This window comes from Chiroxiphia lanceolata, chromosome 2 (assembly GCF_009829145.1).
Source record: "Chiroxiphia lanceolata isolate bChiLan1 chromosome 2, bChiLan1.pri, whole genome shotgun sequence".
Taxonomy (NCBI): Eukaryota; Metazoa; Chordata; class Aves; order Passeriformes; family Pipridae; genus Chiroxiphia; species Chiroxiphia lanceolata.
In genome coordinates this window covers 113,204,302-113,221,754 of record NC_045638.1, presented here as the reverse complement: position 1 = coordinate 113,221,754, position 17,453 = coordinate 113,204,302, and the positions used below count along the sequence as shown (strand labels likewise).

Below are 17,453 nucleotides of genomic sequence, written 5' to 3'. Positions count from 1 at the left end.
CATGTTACCATTTCAAGGAGGAGCAAAATGAAATATAATTACTGCCAAGTGTTGTTCAGATACTAAACTTCAGAAAGTACAAACAAGATCTAACACACAGATGTCAGAACCCGTGTCAGATCTTTTTCCTGAAGTTTAATCCAAATTTTGTTAGACTCTGTTAGAGGTGGTTTTTTTTGTTGGCACTTGTCACATGATTTCCCTTCACATAACAAGTCTCAGCCTGCCTGCACCTTTCAAAGCATACAGAGAACACAAAAAAATCCTTGGACTTGAATCCTTGAATTCTGATCCTCTGGAGTTTCAAAGTTTCTGCTACTAAGAAGTGTAAATTTTCAAACTGAGCAAGAACAGCCAATTTTGGCAAGTATTACTGAGTGCTTTTTCTTAAGCTATGGCAGATGAGTACTGTGGAAAACAACCCAGTGCGGTTTTTCTTTTCAATCCAAACAGGCAAAGCATAGACTAATTCTGAAACAGTGAATGAAAACTTCTGTGCAGTCTAAGGAAAACTTGGGCACATATGGACAAACTGATCATTCTGTCTTGGAGAAGGCTGAACAGAAATTACTTGTTTGAGAGGAGAAAGCTGAGGCTTATTTTGGAAGCAGCAGATAATAAAGATGACTGGCTAAGGCAAGTTTCTTTTGACAGGACTCCTGTAAATGAGCATTCATGAACTGAATGGCATCCAAATCCCTACCAGGCCTGCTTTGTGAGCCAAACCATAGATCAGAATCTTCAGTAATTTTTAATCTGTTCTCAAATAGCTTCCCATTTGTGTCAGTAAATCTGCATTATATGAGAAACTGTGGTTTAAACATGTTTCAAAATGGCTTTTTGTATTTCTGCGAAGTCACTGCTCCTTCTTCCCAACACCCTCTGTGAAGGACTCTTATCTCCCATGCAGGAGTGTCCTGGGAAGATGTCCTGAGGTCTTCTCATTGGACCTTGTTAATTTGACCCTTCCTATTGGTTGTTAACCCCTTCCTGTGATTGGGTGTTCCTGTAAACCCCTTGAGACTTTTAATTGGTTACTCTGCGAATCCTCCAAACCCTATAAATGTAACCCCCCCAACAATAAATTCCCTCTCTCTCGCCTCCTCTCCATGTCTCGTGTGCTGTCTCTCTGGCTGCCATGGGACAGCATGCGTGGGGGGAGGGGTGAACAAGCTCTCCCCTCCAGCATCCGGGACCTGAAGAAACCCCTGACGCTGGAGTTTTCCCCTTCCCTATCCACATTCAGCCGTCAGAAATGGTTCCTCAGATGGAAATGGAACTAGAACTGGTGCGCCCCACACCATGTGGGGAAAGAGATCCAGAACCATTTGCCTTAATCTAATTTATCCTGTCATCAAGAAATACCCAATTTTGTGATTTCCCACATGGAATTTTGCATAGCACAGTCTTACCTCACAATTCTTCGTGTCCTTGGAGAGCTTGAACCCTTTCTTGCCATCACAATAGCAGCTGTAACTTCCTGGAGAGTTTACACAGAGTTGAGCACAAACATTTTCAGCACATTCATCAATATCTAGGAGAAATGAAAGCATACAGGAAGACTTATTCATGGCATAGACTGATAAACTAACACAAATTAGTGGAATAATGGACAAAATAGGTTCTCTGGAATAACAGGAATCCAATAGGTGACTGCTGCTAAGCTAAACTAATGCTCATGGAATATCTCCTATGTAAAATTTACAATCCAGAATTACCTGCTGGGTGCGTAAGACTTACTGATCTGATAGAGCCCTGGTGTGGAGAACTGGAGACAGTTTTGCCTGACTTGTGAGGCACTAAGAAGCTGAGCTGTAATGTGGTTGAAGTAGTGAAAGAGATCTCATAAATGACCACCACATATGGCAGAAATGCCATTCTGGGGTAGATCTCTTCCTTTCCCTATAAGACATCATGAGAGCTTAGATTTAATATTAAGAGTATATATGGCAAGTATGTGAAGAAAGGACCTGCTTTATTGATATAAATCCAAAATAATCTCAGGGCAAAATACCTTTTAAAATAAAATACAATCATCTCATAAACAGCTGTGTTTCAAACAGCATCTGCTTGTAGAGACAATAGCCTGATTTGAACTGCAAATAAGCTAAATCAACTCAAGGAACTTCATTTTCTATTTAGCAGGTTGCACACAACAAATAACTTTAAAATGAAAGGCTGTGTAAAAGGCCAATGTAACTTTTACAGTTCTAATATAAAAACAAACAAAATCTTTCCTTGACAAGAGACTCTAATGAGGGTGATTTGGAGCCTCAGATTGAAGTAACTGCAACATTTGTTTTGAAACAAATGGCCCTCCTAGTGGGAATAAACAATTTTGTACCAATGCATGCATTTAAACCTGTTTTATACTATGCTGCGATTTTTTTAAATATTAATTTTTTTTTTCCTGTTGCTTGGAGGAAGAGAGAGGAAATATGATGATGCATGGATATGGGGAGGCAGGGTTTTGTGTGCATTAGACAACTCATGTGGGAAGAGAAAACCTTGATCCTTTAGGAGATGAGTTCACTTCTCCTGACTGCAAGACAGACCCCTCTAGCACAATAAGTGTACTTACTAATTTCCATTACCTATTTTTTTTGGCAGGGTGTTTGAACTTGCAAAAGTGATAAAAAGATAATCAAATTATGTGTCTAAAATTGTACGGCTACTATGAAACAAAATACTGTACAGATATTTTCCACTCATAGTGTCTCCCATCTCCAGCAGGCATGAAGAACTGCAGCAACATTCTCCCAGGAATGGGTGAGGAAAAAAAGACAACAAACCCTTTTCTGTTCCAGTCTAATAGAATCTGTCATCACAGAGATAGCTGTGCATAAGTGTATGTAAATTCACTTTTTCTAATAACCATAATTGAATTTGGCCACCTACACACAATATGGCAATGAAAAGCTAATGTCACTTAGCATTCCCGTCAGTCTGAACAATCCTGTCCTCAGAAAGGATTTGGTGACTCATTTAATGTGGTTACAACAACAGGGTCTAAAAGCTTAGCAGCATAATCTCCTTCTAAGAGGTGAGACTTTTCGTTGTAACATCCTCATCTTGCAACCTCCTGGAATCCACGTTCCACTAGAAAAGCAATACTTACATGGGTTGCATCAAATTGAATTTATCTGAAGAAAATACTGAGAGAAGCAAGAATCAGACTAAGAAGTTTTTCTCACTTTGGTGCACACAGGAACATAAAATTGTCAGTAGCATTTTAATCCCATAGTAACTGGACAAAGAGCTGACAAGAAACCTGCATGAAAAGTCATGGAGCAAAAGATTCATGGCCAGTAAGAAGCTACTTCTGTGTCCTTTTGAGCAGTAACATACAGGTAGCATCTAAAATATAAAAACCAGTCATTGATATATTTTTCTTAAACTGGCAATGTAGAAAATTCCTCTTCATTGTAAAACTCTAAGAGCTTTCATAGCTGTCCTACAACTGAAATTTAATTTCTGATGTGTACTAAACAAAACCTTTAACAAATAGAGAGAAATAAAACACACTCCAAAACAATTATGCAAATACTTTCAACACTTTAGAAGTTATTTTATTATGGTCTGTGTATGAATGGCTTCTTGCTACTTGGCTATCAATATTTTTCAACTTTGCTGTAATTGTTACAGAACTCTGTCTGGAAATTTTTAATTACAGATTTTCATTTCAGGAAAGATGCTTTTGGTGCAGCTCCTTTCTTTTCATAGCTCTTTTTTTTTTTTGATATTTAAGAACAGTTTTATTTTAAATGTGAAGAGTTTATAAAAAAATCGTTTAGAGAACTGCCATGCTGTCATTTCCAGCCTAGAATGGAGATCAGTTCACTGTAACACTGTTATTTTCTAACATAAGTAGATACTTCTAGGAAGGATTAGATGAATGTTATGTCAAATGGAATTCAGGGACCTCAGTGAAATGGTCTTTCCAATATCTGAGATCTAAGGACATACAAAGGATAAAGACTGAGCTCCTGGCCATGAGGATTAAATAAGCATCTAAATAGACTTATAAAAACAATCTTTTTAGTTTCTTGAGACAGCTTGATTAAGCACAGTTTGCACTTCTGGTGATTATCTCCTGATAAATCTCCCTAACTTGCCAAATAAGTATTTTTAATTGCTTTTACTATAGCTTGTCTTGAGTTAGGGATATTTATTGACTGATATCAAATATTCCATCCTTATAACTGCAATTTTCAGCATGATGCTCCAAAGGGCCACGGCAGACCTCGATGATCAAGATGGTATCTACATTCGATACCGTACTGATGGAAGCCTTTTCAACCTAAGGCAACTGAAGGCCCACACTAAGACCTTAAATCATCTTGTCCGAGAGCTGCTCTATGCTGATGGTGCCACCCTTGTTGCCCACACAGAAGCAGCTCTGCAGCGTTTAACATCCTGCCTTGCAGACGCTGATGAGCTCTTTGGGCTGGAAGTCAGCTTAAAGACAGAAGTTCTCTATCAACCTGCACCTCAGGAGGTCTTCCATCATCCCCATATCACCATTGGCCAATCAGAGCTCAAATCAGTCCAGCAGTTTAATTACCTAGGGAGCCTCATCTCCTCGGACAGTAAGATTGACAGAGAGATAGACAACAGGTTAGCTAAGGCATACGGTGCTTTTGGAAAACTCCATAAAAGAGTTTGGCGAAATAAACACTTGAAGAAAAGTACAAAGATCAGTGTTTACAGAGCCATTGTGCTGTCTACTCTTTTATATGGATCCGAATCATGGGTCATTTACCACCACCACCTGCGACTCCCAGAACGCTTCCATCAACGCTGCCTAAATCCTAAACATCCACTGGTCAGATTATGTGACCAATACATCTGTTCTAGAACAAGCAGCAATCACAAGTATTGAGGCCATGTTGCTGAGAACACAGCTGTGTTGGGCAGGACACGTCTCCCGGATGAAGGACCACCTCCTCCCTAAGATATTGGTTTATGGTGAACTTGCTACCGGCTGCCGCAAGAGAGGAACCCCAAAGAGAAGATACAAGGACTCCCTGAAACAACATCTCAGCCTTGGCCATATTGATCATCATAATTGGTCTACTCTGTCCTCCAATCGGGAGGTCTGGAGACACACTATCTTTAACACTGCTGATGCTTTTGAGAAAACACACAGGATCACTCTTGAGGAGAAAAGACAACGCAGAAAGATTCGTGCCTTGCAGAATATTCCACCTAAGGAGTCTTTCTGCTGTGCCTTTTGCAACCGGACAGGTCTATCTTGTATTGGCCTTTTTAGCCACCAGCACGCTTGTAACAAACATGGGTAGAGCCCTCCTCAAATCTTCGTTCGCGAAGCCTAGCCATGATGATAACTGCAATGACGATTAAAAACAAAGAACAAATTACTCTAGTAATGTTCGGGTCCTCAACACGTTGGTCCAAAGTACCTGCAAGAAACATGTCAGACAGTTTTTTAGAGCTTGGACTGAAAGTCCTCCCTGCAGCGGGAAAGGAGAGATCCCATGAACTGAGAATCCAATGTTTGGGAATAAGTCATTGCAACTGTATACACTACATGTAATATAGCCTGACTGAACCTCTGAAAGAGTAAACAATTGAGTCATCATTTAATAAACAGTATGAAGATTAAGAAATACACGACTGGATGAGGTGCTGGAGTTTGGTGTAGCTGTGGATTAAAAAAAGAAAACGGGAAGGGTGAGAAGATGAAAGAGAAAAGGAGTGGTTTGGGAGCAAAGCCCTACCTTCACAGTTCTTGGAAGTTGAATTATATGTGTAGCCTTCTGCACATTCACATTCATATTTTCCCTGGGTGTTTTTACAGATGGCTGTCCCACAGATGTTTGGATGTAGCACACACTCATTTATATCTAGAAATACAAACAAGTTATTAAAAACCAAGTCACTCTCTTCCATATAATTTTTTTTCCTAACCCTATCCAAACTGAGTGAGGCTGGAAAACTGGTCTACCATGCTTTCTTAGCAGACTACAGCTATAGCCATAAAGATTTCCAGAGGGAAAACACACCTCTGCATGCTCTCAGTGGAAAAAAAGTCTCTGCCTGCCTATTTTTCTCATTCTTTGATGTGTTCTGTGGGTAACAGGAAAAGTGATGCTTGTCCAGGAAGGCAGGGAGAGAAAGAGTCTGCAGACTTCCTATAAACTAAGCCAGACTGCAGAATAAAATCCTACCTTAGAAAAAGACATCCAGAAAGAAAGACAAGAGATAATCCTGTTGGAGGTTCTTACGTGCTACAATCAATTCATGTCACAATTGTCTTTTAATTGGCTCTGCTGACAGGTGTTCAAGTCCCTCACTGTCTCTCTATCCCTCAAACCATTTTAGCATCTGTCTTCTGGGGTGTTTCCAGTTTTTCACTCTCATTTTCACAATGCAGATGTGACAACTGGACTCAGCACATAGCATCAACCTTACTAAATGTATTTTGGACAGAAAAATATCAGATCCCTGGTAGTACTTCATCCCCACTTGTATGTGCAGGGATCATTCCAGTTTTCTCTGTGGTTTAGTAGTAGTGGAAATGGTGCACCACAGGGAGAATAGAGTCTTCCACTGGCTTGCCAGGATTCCTGGAACCTTATTAAGTCAAAGCTGCCCTGAATTTGGACTACCTTTCTACAGTTACTGTGTGTATTCCAAATTCCTAGTTGTATAACTGTAGTTGGATGTAATGAAATACTTAAATCCAGTTTATCAAATGACAGAACTGGTACTCGAGGTACTAAGGTATAGCCGTCTATTTTTATCTTTGATTATTTTTTAACCAAATTTTCCAGTATCTTTGCAAGAATTACAGAGATTCTAACCAACTTATCTGCTTGCCCTTTTTGACAAAACCACAATCTTTGGTTGTTGTGGCATTGGAAGTTATTAATTCACAAAAATTTATAGACTAAAGAAAGTGATAGCTGAAGATGCCCATCAAATTCAGTTTCTTAAATTATTTGACATTATCCAAAACTGTTGTCATAGTTTGGCAATAAAACATGACATTAAAATAGAATGAAGTTGTATTTTTTTCTAACTATGCAGTAAGAATTGCTAATTATGTCAGTACGCGGTCTTTATCTGGAATGGAACGAAGCACGTAGTTCATGGCCAATAATAAAAGACACAGGCAGGTCCAGAAAAAAAATTATTCTGGGTGAATAAACGCCAAATCTCTCTTTCCATTATGAGAATTTTTGGAATCATTAATAGTTTCTTCTCCAATGAACTTCAAACTCCCAAAAGAGCAGCATCACTAATTATGATTCAGCCAAAACCCAGGCAGGATTTCCATGGTAACAATATTAGCTGGTCACACCACTTTAGATTCTTGTTTTAGCATGCTTAAAGCGTATGTGAGACTGGTAAGGGATAAAACCAAGCTTTATGGAGCTCTGAAATGAAGAAGAATCTCATCGACAGCCTTTTTCCTCTTTCTTTTTTTCTCCTTGATCTGGATCACTATGTGGTTGTCAGAAATGCTTGCAGTGAGTAACCCAGTTAAAGCAGGGCTGCATCTTTCAGAGGCAATACAACCTTTTATGAACTTGGAGCATTTATGGAACTATTGGACTAAATTCTTTCCTCTCTCTAGTCAGCAGAGAGTGTATTGTCATGTAATAATGTTCTTAAGTCTCACTTTGTACCTCCACAATCGCGTTTGTTCGAGTGCATGAAGTATCCATCTTCACACAAGCAACGGTAGCTCCCAGGTAAATTGGAACAGCGTTGGCTACAACCTCCATTGAAGTCTTCACACTCGTTTATATCTGGAAGGAAAACAAAATACAACCAACTGAGATACTATTCAATAACAGCAGAACTGTAATTGTACTCCTGAGAACTAACATACGAGATCAAAGACTATACCTTCTTCACAGTTCTCTCCTCTCCACCCTGGTTTACAGACACATGTGTATTTGCCTTGTCCATCTATGCAATCCTTATATCCATCTTTATGGCATGGCAGAGGGCTGCACTGGTTTGAAATTTCTGTGGGATGGAAAACATTGAAAAGACTTGTTATTTGGGGTTATTTTTCCTCAGAAATCAGTTTATTCTTCTTCTCTTCCTACAGGTACCTGTCATGAAATAGTAAAGGGCTTGATGCAGAACATCAAGTAGCCCCACAACCATCTTGCTGCTAATTTACAAGTGACTGAGAACATACCAAGCCACGAATACTTTCTTTGTCAGACAGAAAACAATTAGAAGACAAATTACTTGCCAAACCATGCCAATGCCTGCAAAATATGACCAAATTCAGACTTGTTACTGTTTTCATTACATTTTACAGATGTATTTCACTTTTTAAAGAACAGTGCTCTGCCCCATCATATTGCCACAAATTTCAGTAGACAGGTGAAAGTTTCAAGAATACCAAGACTTCAAAATTAGATGAGTTTCTCTATTCAAGGTGGGTCACTTTTACAGAGAAACTGGCACCTCAGGTTGCCTTGGCCATCCAGGTCAAGGGTAGGCTGGATACATCAGCATTTAATACTGTCACCTTTTACAAATATTAACTTCAACAACAAACAAATCTGCATTATAAAGAGAAACTGAAGACTCTTTATACATGCCAGCAAGATCTCAGAAAGCAAAGTTCAAAATATGTAGACTGGGGCAGAGAACACAGAATTCACTGCCTTCTTCTCTCCAACTGAAACACATACATTTCTTTCAGCAGTTCCCATGATTTTTATAGTTTTGCATCAGCATACCACATAAGGCATTGTTGTATTTGTGTCTGCTGACTATGATGTTGTCTTTTTGGATAATTTTTCTGCAAGCCTCCAAACATTAAAAATGCATTGTTTCTACTTTAAAGCTCTAGAATGTCCTTCTGAGACATGCTTTAAAAAAAATAAAATAGTGTCCTAAAAAACCAGACTGCAGAATGAAAAGTTGAAAGGATTCAGTGATGTTCATATTCAAAAAAGTGGAGTGAAAAGGCAAGTATGTTCCTGAAGACAGAAAACTTGTTGCAATTCTGTACATAACGCCTCACTAGGTTTCTTAAACATTTCTTACTTCACTCAAAAGAAATAAAGAACTGCAGAATTTTCCTTGTCTTTCCTAGATGAGGATTAAAGTCAATCTATTCACTGATTTTTATAATTGTTTATCTAGAAATCTGTGTCTTTAAAATGTATGTTCCTTTGTGTTCTCAAATAAATAATTTGGACAAATTATTTTTCAATTCTGCTCACATTGCTATTTTTATTCCTTGATTTTTTTTTTTCAGCTTGAGATTGAAAGTATTTACTGTATTATAATACACTTAATTACAATTATTTATTTATTTCTCCTTAGTAAAATTGGATTTTTCATTTCACAGTATCAAAACCATTTGGGTTGAGAAGTTCAGGAAGACAAAACTTCTAAAACTTAAAAAAAAAATGTTGATATCGGTATCGCAAAACCTTTGTCTCAATAAAAACACATTTTAAAAAAAAGTTGCATAGTTTTAATAGGAATTTTAAATTCTACTTTCTCAGCAGTGGCTCCCCTCCAGAAACGTGCATAAATTTAAGCCTTATAAATATTTGAAAATTTTATGCATACGCACTTCTCCTTTATTCTAGTGACTAGTAATAATTTATTTAATTTGATTTTATAATGTGAACCCAAAGGGAGAAATACAATGACTATCAAGTGAACTAGGTTTTTTTCACTGCATAATACATATTCACACAGCTCTGCTAAATCCTTTCCTCCTGGGACCTCTAATGAGACTGAGAAAGATATGAATGGGAGCATATTTTAGCTTGTGACAGCAGCAGTCACACTGGACAAGTCTTCTGGAAAATATGTTCATCCATGACCATGTGCAGTTAAATTATTGAGGATTTTTTTTTTTTTGCCTACCATTGTTTTCAGTGACAAAAACAGTGTCAGAAGGTTAAGTATCCCCATTCCCATTCAAACAAACTGAAGGTTTCTTTAACTAGGCTGTAAAAGTTTAAGAGGTTTAGAGAGATGTTTCAACTGTGGCAGGTAGGGAATATGGTAAAAATTGCTTCCTGTGAATTTACTAACGAGAACACAACTCACACTGGATTTACGAATGGATAAAGGCATAAAAATAAAATATTTGAGAAACATCACAAGTTTCATGCTTTGTGTCCTTTTTTGGGGAGTCAACGACTGTGTTCCATGTAAGATTTGAATTTTTCAGCTGATGTTACCCACTTCATGAATGGTCACAGTGCAGCTATGGGCCAAAGAGTGGTACAATGAAGAATTAACCAGTTACCTTAACTAACAGAACATGACTTGCTAGATGCAAAGAGTTAAAGACATAGTAGAGTACAGAGGAACTGGGGAATGTTGGTGGGTTGCTGTAGGACACTTCTGTTTCCAGGAGAATTCTGCCTTCCATTTTGCACTTAGTCAGAGTTCTTTTCCAGGGTGCTTCATAAAGCTTAAACTGCTTTCTCTGAAAATGCTCTGTCTCACCTAACATTTTTTGTCCATTTCTGCTTTAGATTGTTGAGTTAAATGGTTATTTGTCTCTTTTTCTGCCTATAGGAACTGCTTTGTAGCCATGCATGTGTTCTTAGATGTGAGTGCATTAGGCAAAGCATTTAACAGCAGCACTCACCCTTGACGCAGGCCCTCAGGTCAGCTGGAGAATCAGGAGTAACTGCAGCAACCCTGAAAACCCCAGCTCGATGGGAGGCAAGGCAGCCTGCAAATGCAAACCCACACGATCTGCTGATGATACTAGCACCCATTTAGACTGAAATCACAACAAGCTCATTCATCTTCAAAGAGTCTGTTCCCAAAGCTTGAATTAGGAAACTTGTCAGGGCATGTTAAGGACGGCTGATCACAGAGCAACCTCCTGAGTGCTTCTGCACTAAGGATCTAAGCACTCAGGGAGATTCTGTGCATTATAATCAACATGGAAATCATTCAAGTGCTCTGGGCAGAATAATTAAACCAGTATTATCCAAATGAGAGGATCAGGGAATTATATACTAGAGTTGTTTGGGGTTTTTTTTGTACTTACCTAAATATTTGGGATAAAAATACTCCTGCGGAAAGAAAGGAAAAATTTCAGGTAGATAAAATTAGAGTAAAATATATCACTGATTACATTCTAAAATATATTGGTATTAGGACTACAAACTAATTTAAAAGTTACTTTGACTCACAGAATATAGGCCAAGCTTTCTATACCATTGTTGTTTAGCCTAAACAAGTAGATTATTTAATACACACAAGATTCAGTGGAGAGATTAAGATACTGCACTGAATTGGGAACTTGCAAAATGAAGGCAATGAAAATGAACTGGGCGTCAAAATTACTTTGAAAATTCTCTTTAAATGGGAGGATCTGGTCTGATGCTGTTATTGGATGTAGAGCTAGGCTCCTTTATTTCCCGTTTTCAACCTAAAACAAACAACCCCCCCGGAATACATTTAACTTCTCACAGCAACTTCATTCCAAATAAAATGAAAAGTGTTACTAAAAGCAATTGACCATTGACTACTGAAACTATTTAAACTTAACAACTAGTATAGCCAAATATATCCAATGTTATCAAAGACAGAACTTGGAACTGACACAGTTTGCAAAATATAATAAACCTTTTATAGTAAAAAGGTAAACAAAATATACCTGCTACCAAACAACGTGCAGTGGTACTGAACTGAGGAATCAAGTCCTCCTCACTTTGAAAAAAATCTTGCAGTAATTAAATCTAACCCTTTCATTAAGATTCTTATAGTTTTGAAGAGTGAATTCTATGTACTTCTGGCTTTCCCTCTGCAAAGAACTATCTATGTCACAGATATTCATAAAATACTTACAGTTTCAGGATTATTTTCAAAGACTTCCCTGGCTTCTTCCTTATTGCATAATTCTTCAATGCATTCTCTTTCTAGATTTCCTTTCTTACTTTCTTCCATAAAAGAATTGGCTCGACGTTTCCTGAGCAGGAACTGGGAGGCATACTGCTGGGGTAAAACTTTGGAGAAACAAAGCTCTCTCATTACTTATCTACCTTTTTAACAGCTGAAAAAAGTTATAAACAGTGAATAAATATGAGAACCTAACACAAAATTCTGAATTAAATGCTTAGTCAAGAGCTGAGTTCACTGTCATTTTGAAAACTGCAGTCAAGAAATCCTAGAAGTCTGTTTTCTGTATCTGGGGGAGCTGTTTCTGACCAAAAAAAGAAATCCTGAGTCACCAAAATGTTTGTGCAATGCTATGTCCAAAGCATAATTTAACTCTCATATTCAGGACAAGATTTTTTTTTTTTTAAGTTATGAGTATTACAAAATGAGATATGTAACCAGCAAGCGGAAAAAAGCTGCAAAGCCTCTTGTATTACCTGTCTCAGTGATCTAGGAGTAAATATTCTGGTGCTATTTAAGTCATGTGAGACCAAAAATATGTCTTATAAAATCACGCTACTTGTTAGATGTAATTAACATAAATGTAATTTTATTTTTCAGAACTGTACAGAACAAGACAAAGTAAAAGGTGAGAAATCTCAGATAATCTATGAATACATTCACAGTTTACCAAGATAAAATAGAATCCTAGCTAACTTTTATATTTCAGATCCATCATGTTATGTGTTGTTACTTAATTTTCACATATATTGTTATTGTCATTTTATTGACTTTTACACAAATGGTGAACAAATAGGTGAGTTGAGAAATGATACTAAAAATGAAAGACATTTTTGCTTCGGTGTTCTTTTTAGAGACAAAGCAACAGGAAGAGCAACTAAATCAGACTGCCTCATGTTTAACTTTTGGACACACCTTGTGATAAAGGAAAAAATGGATGAGCATAATTGGAAAAAGTCCAGCTGACAGGGTTAAAGAGCATGGATGACACATGTTAACTGGAGAGTACCTACACTTCTACACCTGCCCTTCTTTTACCAGCCTTTGCACAACTTAACCTTTCAGAGGAGCACAACCATGTGAGGGTCCTGACATCTGCAGCACAGATCAGACTTGGTGTTCATCACAGGTCTGCAGACAAGACCAATTCAAGCAGACACAGTCAATTCAGTCTCATCATGAGCAGATAACACCTCAAACCCAGAGGACCTTTTTGAGACACATGAGCAGCCAAGTGTCAGGGAACAGCCTCCCAATTTCTGTGCACTGACAGGAAAGAGAAAACTTAGAGTAGCTAATGAGGCCCAGAACCTGAATCGAGAATGGCTTTTAGATGACATATTTAATAAAACCATACCATCCATCCTAAACATCTTATGGTCTCTAGCAAGTTCTAAGGAACACAGCTGAAGCACTCTGCAACACTGGATAATGACCTGAAGAAACCTTTCTGTTACAGCATCCCGAATGTATTTTATGTGGGGTGAGCTTGTACCTCCAAACTGATCTATTTGCTTTCACTCTGACAAGATTAATCTTTCTAGAAAGGCAATAGATAAAATTTCTTTAGCATAAGGTGGATGTACTACAGCACACCTCCAAAGTTTTAAAGCACACCTTTATCTCAAAGAGCAACCACAAGCTGCTTAGGAATGCAAGGAGGAGAGGTCAGCTTGTGTCCTTCCCTGCTCATAAGTGTATCAGTCTGGTATTTGACGATTCATTTTTTCTTACAGACATGCTAATCCACGTGGTGCTTTTACTGGAGAAAAGAAGGAACCCTGCAAGGTGAAACTGATCCTCAAGGAAACTGCTTGGAGAAACAACAATCTCATCTTATTTTCTGGGCCTCCACTTTCCGCAAAATTCTTGTCACAAAAGAAATGCTTCAAGCCTGCTTTTCTCTGCTGCTGTCTTCCACTTTCACAATCCTTAAGGTATACCAGAAGCGTGTCTCAAGAAAGGCTGTTAACAACGTATTTCAAGAGGTGGATTTGGATTTTCTGATTGTTCTTCATTGAGCAGAGAGGAGGAGCAATGAACTGGAAACTCTGCAACTGTGGATGTCTTAGACCTTTTCTCTCAATCCAAAAGCCCACCATTAATATGCTGTCTCCTGGGAGATTGGCAAAATGCACAGAGAGATGACAGGACAAGAAAGGCCTCCTAAGACCTTTTCTGAACCCTAACTGCACTGGAAAGCACTCCCAGGAAAACACTCTGATAACTTATTTACCATCAACTGTTGCTAGCAGTGTCATTTTAATTACTTTGAGTAAATGCTTTGTCACTACATAAAAGCAAGTTAATAAGAAGGATGCAGAAGAACCATCTATTCTGAGGCAAAAGGAGTGACAACAAAAAAAGTAAAATTGTGTGCCACATCTGCTGATTTTATTTGCATTGAAGGTTTCTACAAACACACTGACATAGCTTTGGGGCAGAGGCTCTGTGGTGTGGATGAGGCCTAATTCACAGCTGACTTTAAACAATCTTGTTTTGACTTTTAGCTGCATCATTCTCATTTTCATACAGTTTTACAGTAAATAAAACACAAGAAAACTTCAAGTGCATGCAAACAGATATAACACTTTCTACCTCATGTCTTCAGTACACAGTGGGGTAATGGAAACAGGTCTTTTTCGCTACATCACAGCTGTTTATCCTTCTCCTAAGATGATTTCCTATGGCATTGAGTTTAAATAAAACATGTAACTCAAAGCAAATTCCATGGGGTGCAAATATTTCAACTCCCATACACAGAATTTGTAGTGTATTTAATAATCCGTGTTTTAATTACAAAGATTATGATAGGACCTTTATTAAAAAACAATCCTGACTGCTACTGCTGCCAGTTTGATTACAGGAAACTCCAGCCTACTTCTGACCGTGCCAAACCAACAGTTAACCCTTAATGCACTTGGTGTGTTCCACTGAAGCATCATGCCTTACAATTTCCATAGGTGTTGTACAGACACTGGGTAATGATGACTTATCAAGCACCTGCTTAGAAGTAATGCTACTAAAAAAAGAAAAATTGTGGGAGAGGAAGAGATTCAGTAGTTTCTTACAGCTGTTTTGTTCTGCAGATGCAACCACAAACCTGCCTTAAGTGGGCCACTTAAACCTAACTTAGAGCTCCTTACCTAATCCCCCAGTCATGGAAAGCAGCTGTAGCCCAGTCCCGCTCTCTTCCAGAAACTCGGAGCCCCCATAAACTGAATAAAAAGGACATGTGATGCTGTTGTATTGCAAACAGCTTCAAAATTCCAGGGACTAGAGTCTCCCAAAATGCTTATCGGTGACATAAGCTTTATGCAGCCAACAAAAAAAAATGTCAGCCGCTAATATTTATGTTCCTTCTCCAAAATGTGTCCCTCATTGGGTGTTTGACCAAACAACTGCACTAAGACCAGCAGAGAGGCAACTTTCATTTATGATTATTGAACGGTACAAGCTGCATCATTAAGCTGTTTTCTCTTCCTGCCTCCCTGCCATTCCAGAAATCTCTGCCATTGTTCAGAGAGAGGGACAGGACTATATGGACCACAGAAAATTTGCATTAGCAAGACACTGCTATTGAGAAAAGAGAAAGTGACAAGGTATGCAATGGAGAAGATACATGGAACCGAAAATGTGATGAAAACAAGAGAAAAGAACATTATGAAACACTCATTAGAAAATTTATTTTCAGAACCCGTTAAAAAAAAAAGTTAAAAAATTAACTTTCATCTTTCGATACTGTTCCCTTCTCGAGTCAGAAACCCCAGCATTCAAACAGAAAGCCTGAATTGTAAACACTGGGTTTCTCTTCTGCCGGTTTAATCATTAGTAAAATGGGTCAGAAAGAGGCTTACTTTGAGCTTGTTCCAGATGCAGTCTTCGTTTACTACTAAAAGGCTCAAAGACTGTTTCGAAAAGACTCTATTATTATTATTATTGGTTTTTAATCTGTGAGACCAAGCAGCCCTTACCTAGGTCTGAACTTACCAAAAGTCAGGGACCGCACAATAACGCGGTGTCTCCTGGAGACCTCGATCTATCCCCAAGGGTTGTTCATGAGAGGGAACCCCGTGAAGGGACTCTTTCCCCTTGGCCATAAACAGCTCCAGAGCCGCTCACGGCGCCGAGTCACAACTCGGTTGTCCCAGAAAGCTGCCGAATCCCTTGGGACCGATGAGCTCCACACACTCTCCGGGCGGCCCCGTCCCCGCGACCCCGGCCCGTCCCCCCGCGTGCCCCCCGCTCCTCTCCCTCTCCCCACTCACAGGTCGCCGCCTGGGCCATCGCGATGGCCACCGCCAGCAGCGGGAGCCACCGCAGCCCCATCGCTGCCGGGGGGCGGCCGGGACTGCGCTACTCGGCGGAGCCGGGCGAGGCTCCGGGGGCGGGAGGGAGGGACGGCAGGGCGGGAGGGGGAGGCCGGGCAGCGCTGCCCGGCGGGGAGCGTCAGCAGGGCGCCGGGGCAGCAGCCTGACCGGACACAGTGGGCCGGGCACATGGAGCTGCGCAGGCATCCCAGCAGAATGGACCGAAACAAGCACAGCAGCTCTATAGACCCGTGTTATTATAGGGTCGCCGTGTTTACTTTCGCACGGGCCGGGGGAGCGAGGCGGAGGGAGCGGTGGTGATTGGGTCATGCTCGCAGTTGATTGGCTGATAGGGCAGAGCCGCCCGGTCTTATTGGCCGGGCGTCGGGTAACCCTTTTGCCCGCCATTAAGTTTGTCCTTCTGCGGCCGCCGTCCGCCGTATCCCGGGGTGACGGGCCGGGGGCGCCTTACACGGTGCCGGAGCCGCCTCGAGCGTGGCGGGGCCGGAGAGGGGCCGCCGCCCCTGGCTGGTTCTCCCCCCGCAGCCTGGGGGATACCGCGACGTCCCGCCGCCGTGGACGCCTCCGCCAGAGCCACCGGTGAGCGCCCGGGGACGGGGACGGGGGGGGGGGGCGCAGCCATGTGGGGGTTCGGCAACCGGGGAGGTGTTCGCCCTTAGAAAGTGGGGGGTTTTTCCATATAAAACAAAAAAAACGCGTTCCGCGGTGGGACAGTCGAGTGAAGGGACCGTGCATGGATGTCTGGATTTTGGAGTTGCTTCTTTTTTTTGAAGGGGAGGAGCGTGGCTGGGAAGTGCAGTGAATCTTGTAGTAACTTTGCTTTTCCTGGAAAGCTGGAGGTCCTAAAGTTGTTTTCTTGTAGTGACATTTCTTTTCCAGGAAAGCTGGCGGTCTCATAGCTGTTTTCTTGCAGATACTCCTATGCTTCAAGTCTTTTCAAGACGTCGCGGTTCTCGGGGTTTGATTCTAAAATCATTCTTAAAATGCTCAGAAACGGCCGCTTGCAAAATTTAAGTTTTGCTTGAGGAATAACTTTTTGGAAGTTCTCATCGTGCTCTGGCTAGAGGCCCATCGTTATTCTGTTTGGAACCAGTGACAGCTTTAAGGACCGATATCTTTTGACCTGGCAGAACTGAGAAGTGGAATTTTGTGCCACTAGAAGGAAAAGGTTTTCAGTTTTCTGTAAAATGATAACCCACCATCGCCTTAATCTGAGAAATATGTACCTTACTTCGGAATATT

At 40.2% G+C, this 17,453-nt stretch overlaps 2 protein-coding genes across 8 annotated transcripts in view; one reads left to right on the top strand and one right to left on the bottom strand.

The window, feature by feature from the left end:
- The window catches only part of PROS1 (protein S), a 33,586-nt gene extending 17,307 nt beyond the window's left edge, over nucleotides 1-16,279 (bottom strand). Inside the window, exons 1-8 of the mRNA XM_032677462.1 lie at nucleotides 16,149-16,279; nucleotides 11,830-11,987; nucleotides 11,027-11,051; nucleotides 10,616-10,702; nucleotides 7,879-8,001; nucleotides 7,656-7,778; nucleotides 5,742-5,867; nucleotides 1,413-1,534 (exon numbers count right to left, since the gene is read on the bottom strand). Of these exons, the coding sequence (XP_032533353.1) occupies nucleotides 1,413-1,534; nucleotides 5,742-5,867; nucleotides 7,656-7,778; nucleotides 7,879-8,001; nucleotides 10,616-10,702; nucleotides 11,027-11,051; nucleotides 11,830-11,987; nucleotides 16,149-16,209 (825 nt within the window). The 5' untranslated portion in view covers nucleotides 16,210-16,279. The remainder of the gene's footprint in view (nucleotides 1-1,412; nucleotides 1,535-5,741; nucleotides 5,868-7,655; nucleotides 7,779-7,878; nucleotides 8,002-10,615; nucleotides 10,703-11,026; nucleotides 11,052-11,829; nucleotides 11,988-16,148) is intronic.
- A 224-nt stretch (nucleotides 16,280-16,503) lies between these two features.
- ARL13B (ADP ribosylation factor like GTPase 13B) overlaps nucleotides 16,504-17,453 on the top strand; it is a 38,568-nt gene continuing 37,618 nt past the window's right edge. For 6 of the 7 annotated variants that reach the window (XM_032677487.1, XM_032677496.1, XM_032677470.1 and 3 more), the window contains exon 1: nucleotides 16,504-16,790. In XM_032677487.1, the coding sequence (XP_032533378.1) occupies nucleotides 16,519-16,790 (272 nt within the window). In that variant the 5' untranslated portion in view covers nucleotides 16,504-16,518. The remainder of the gene's footprint in view (nucleotides 16,791-17,453) is intronic. The other variant, XM_032677522.1, reaches the window with a different exon arrangement.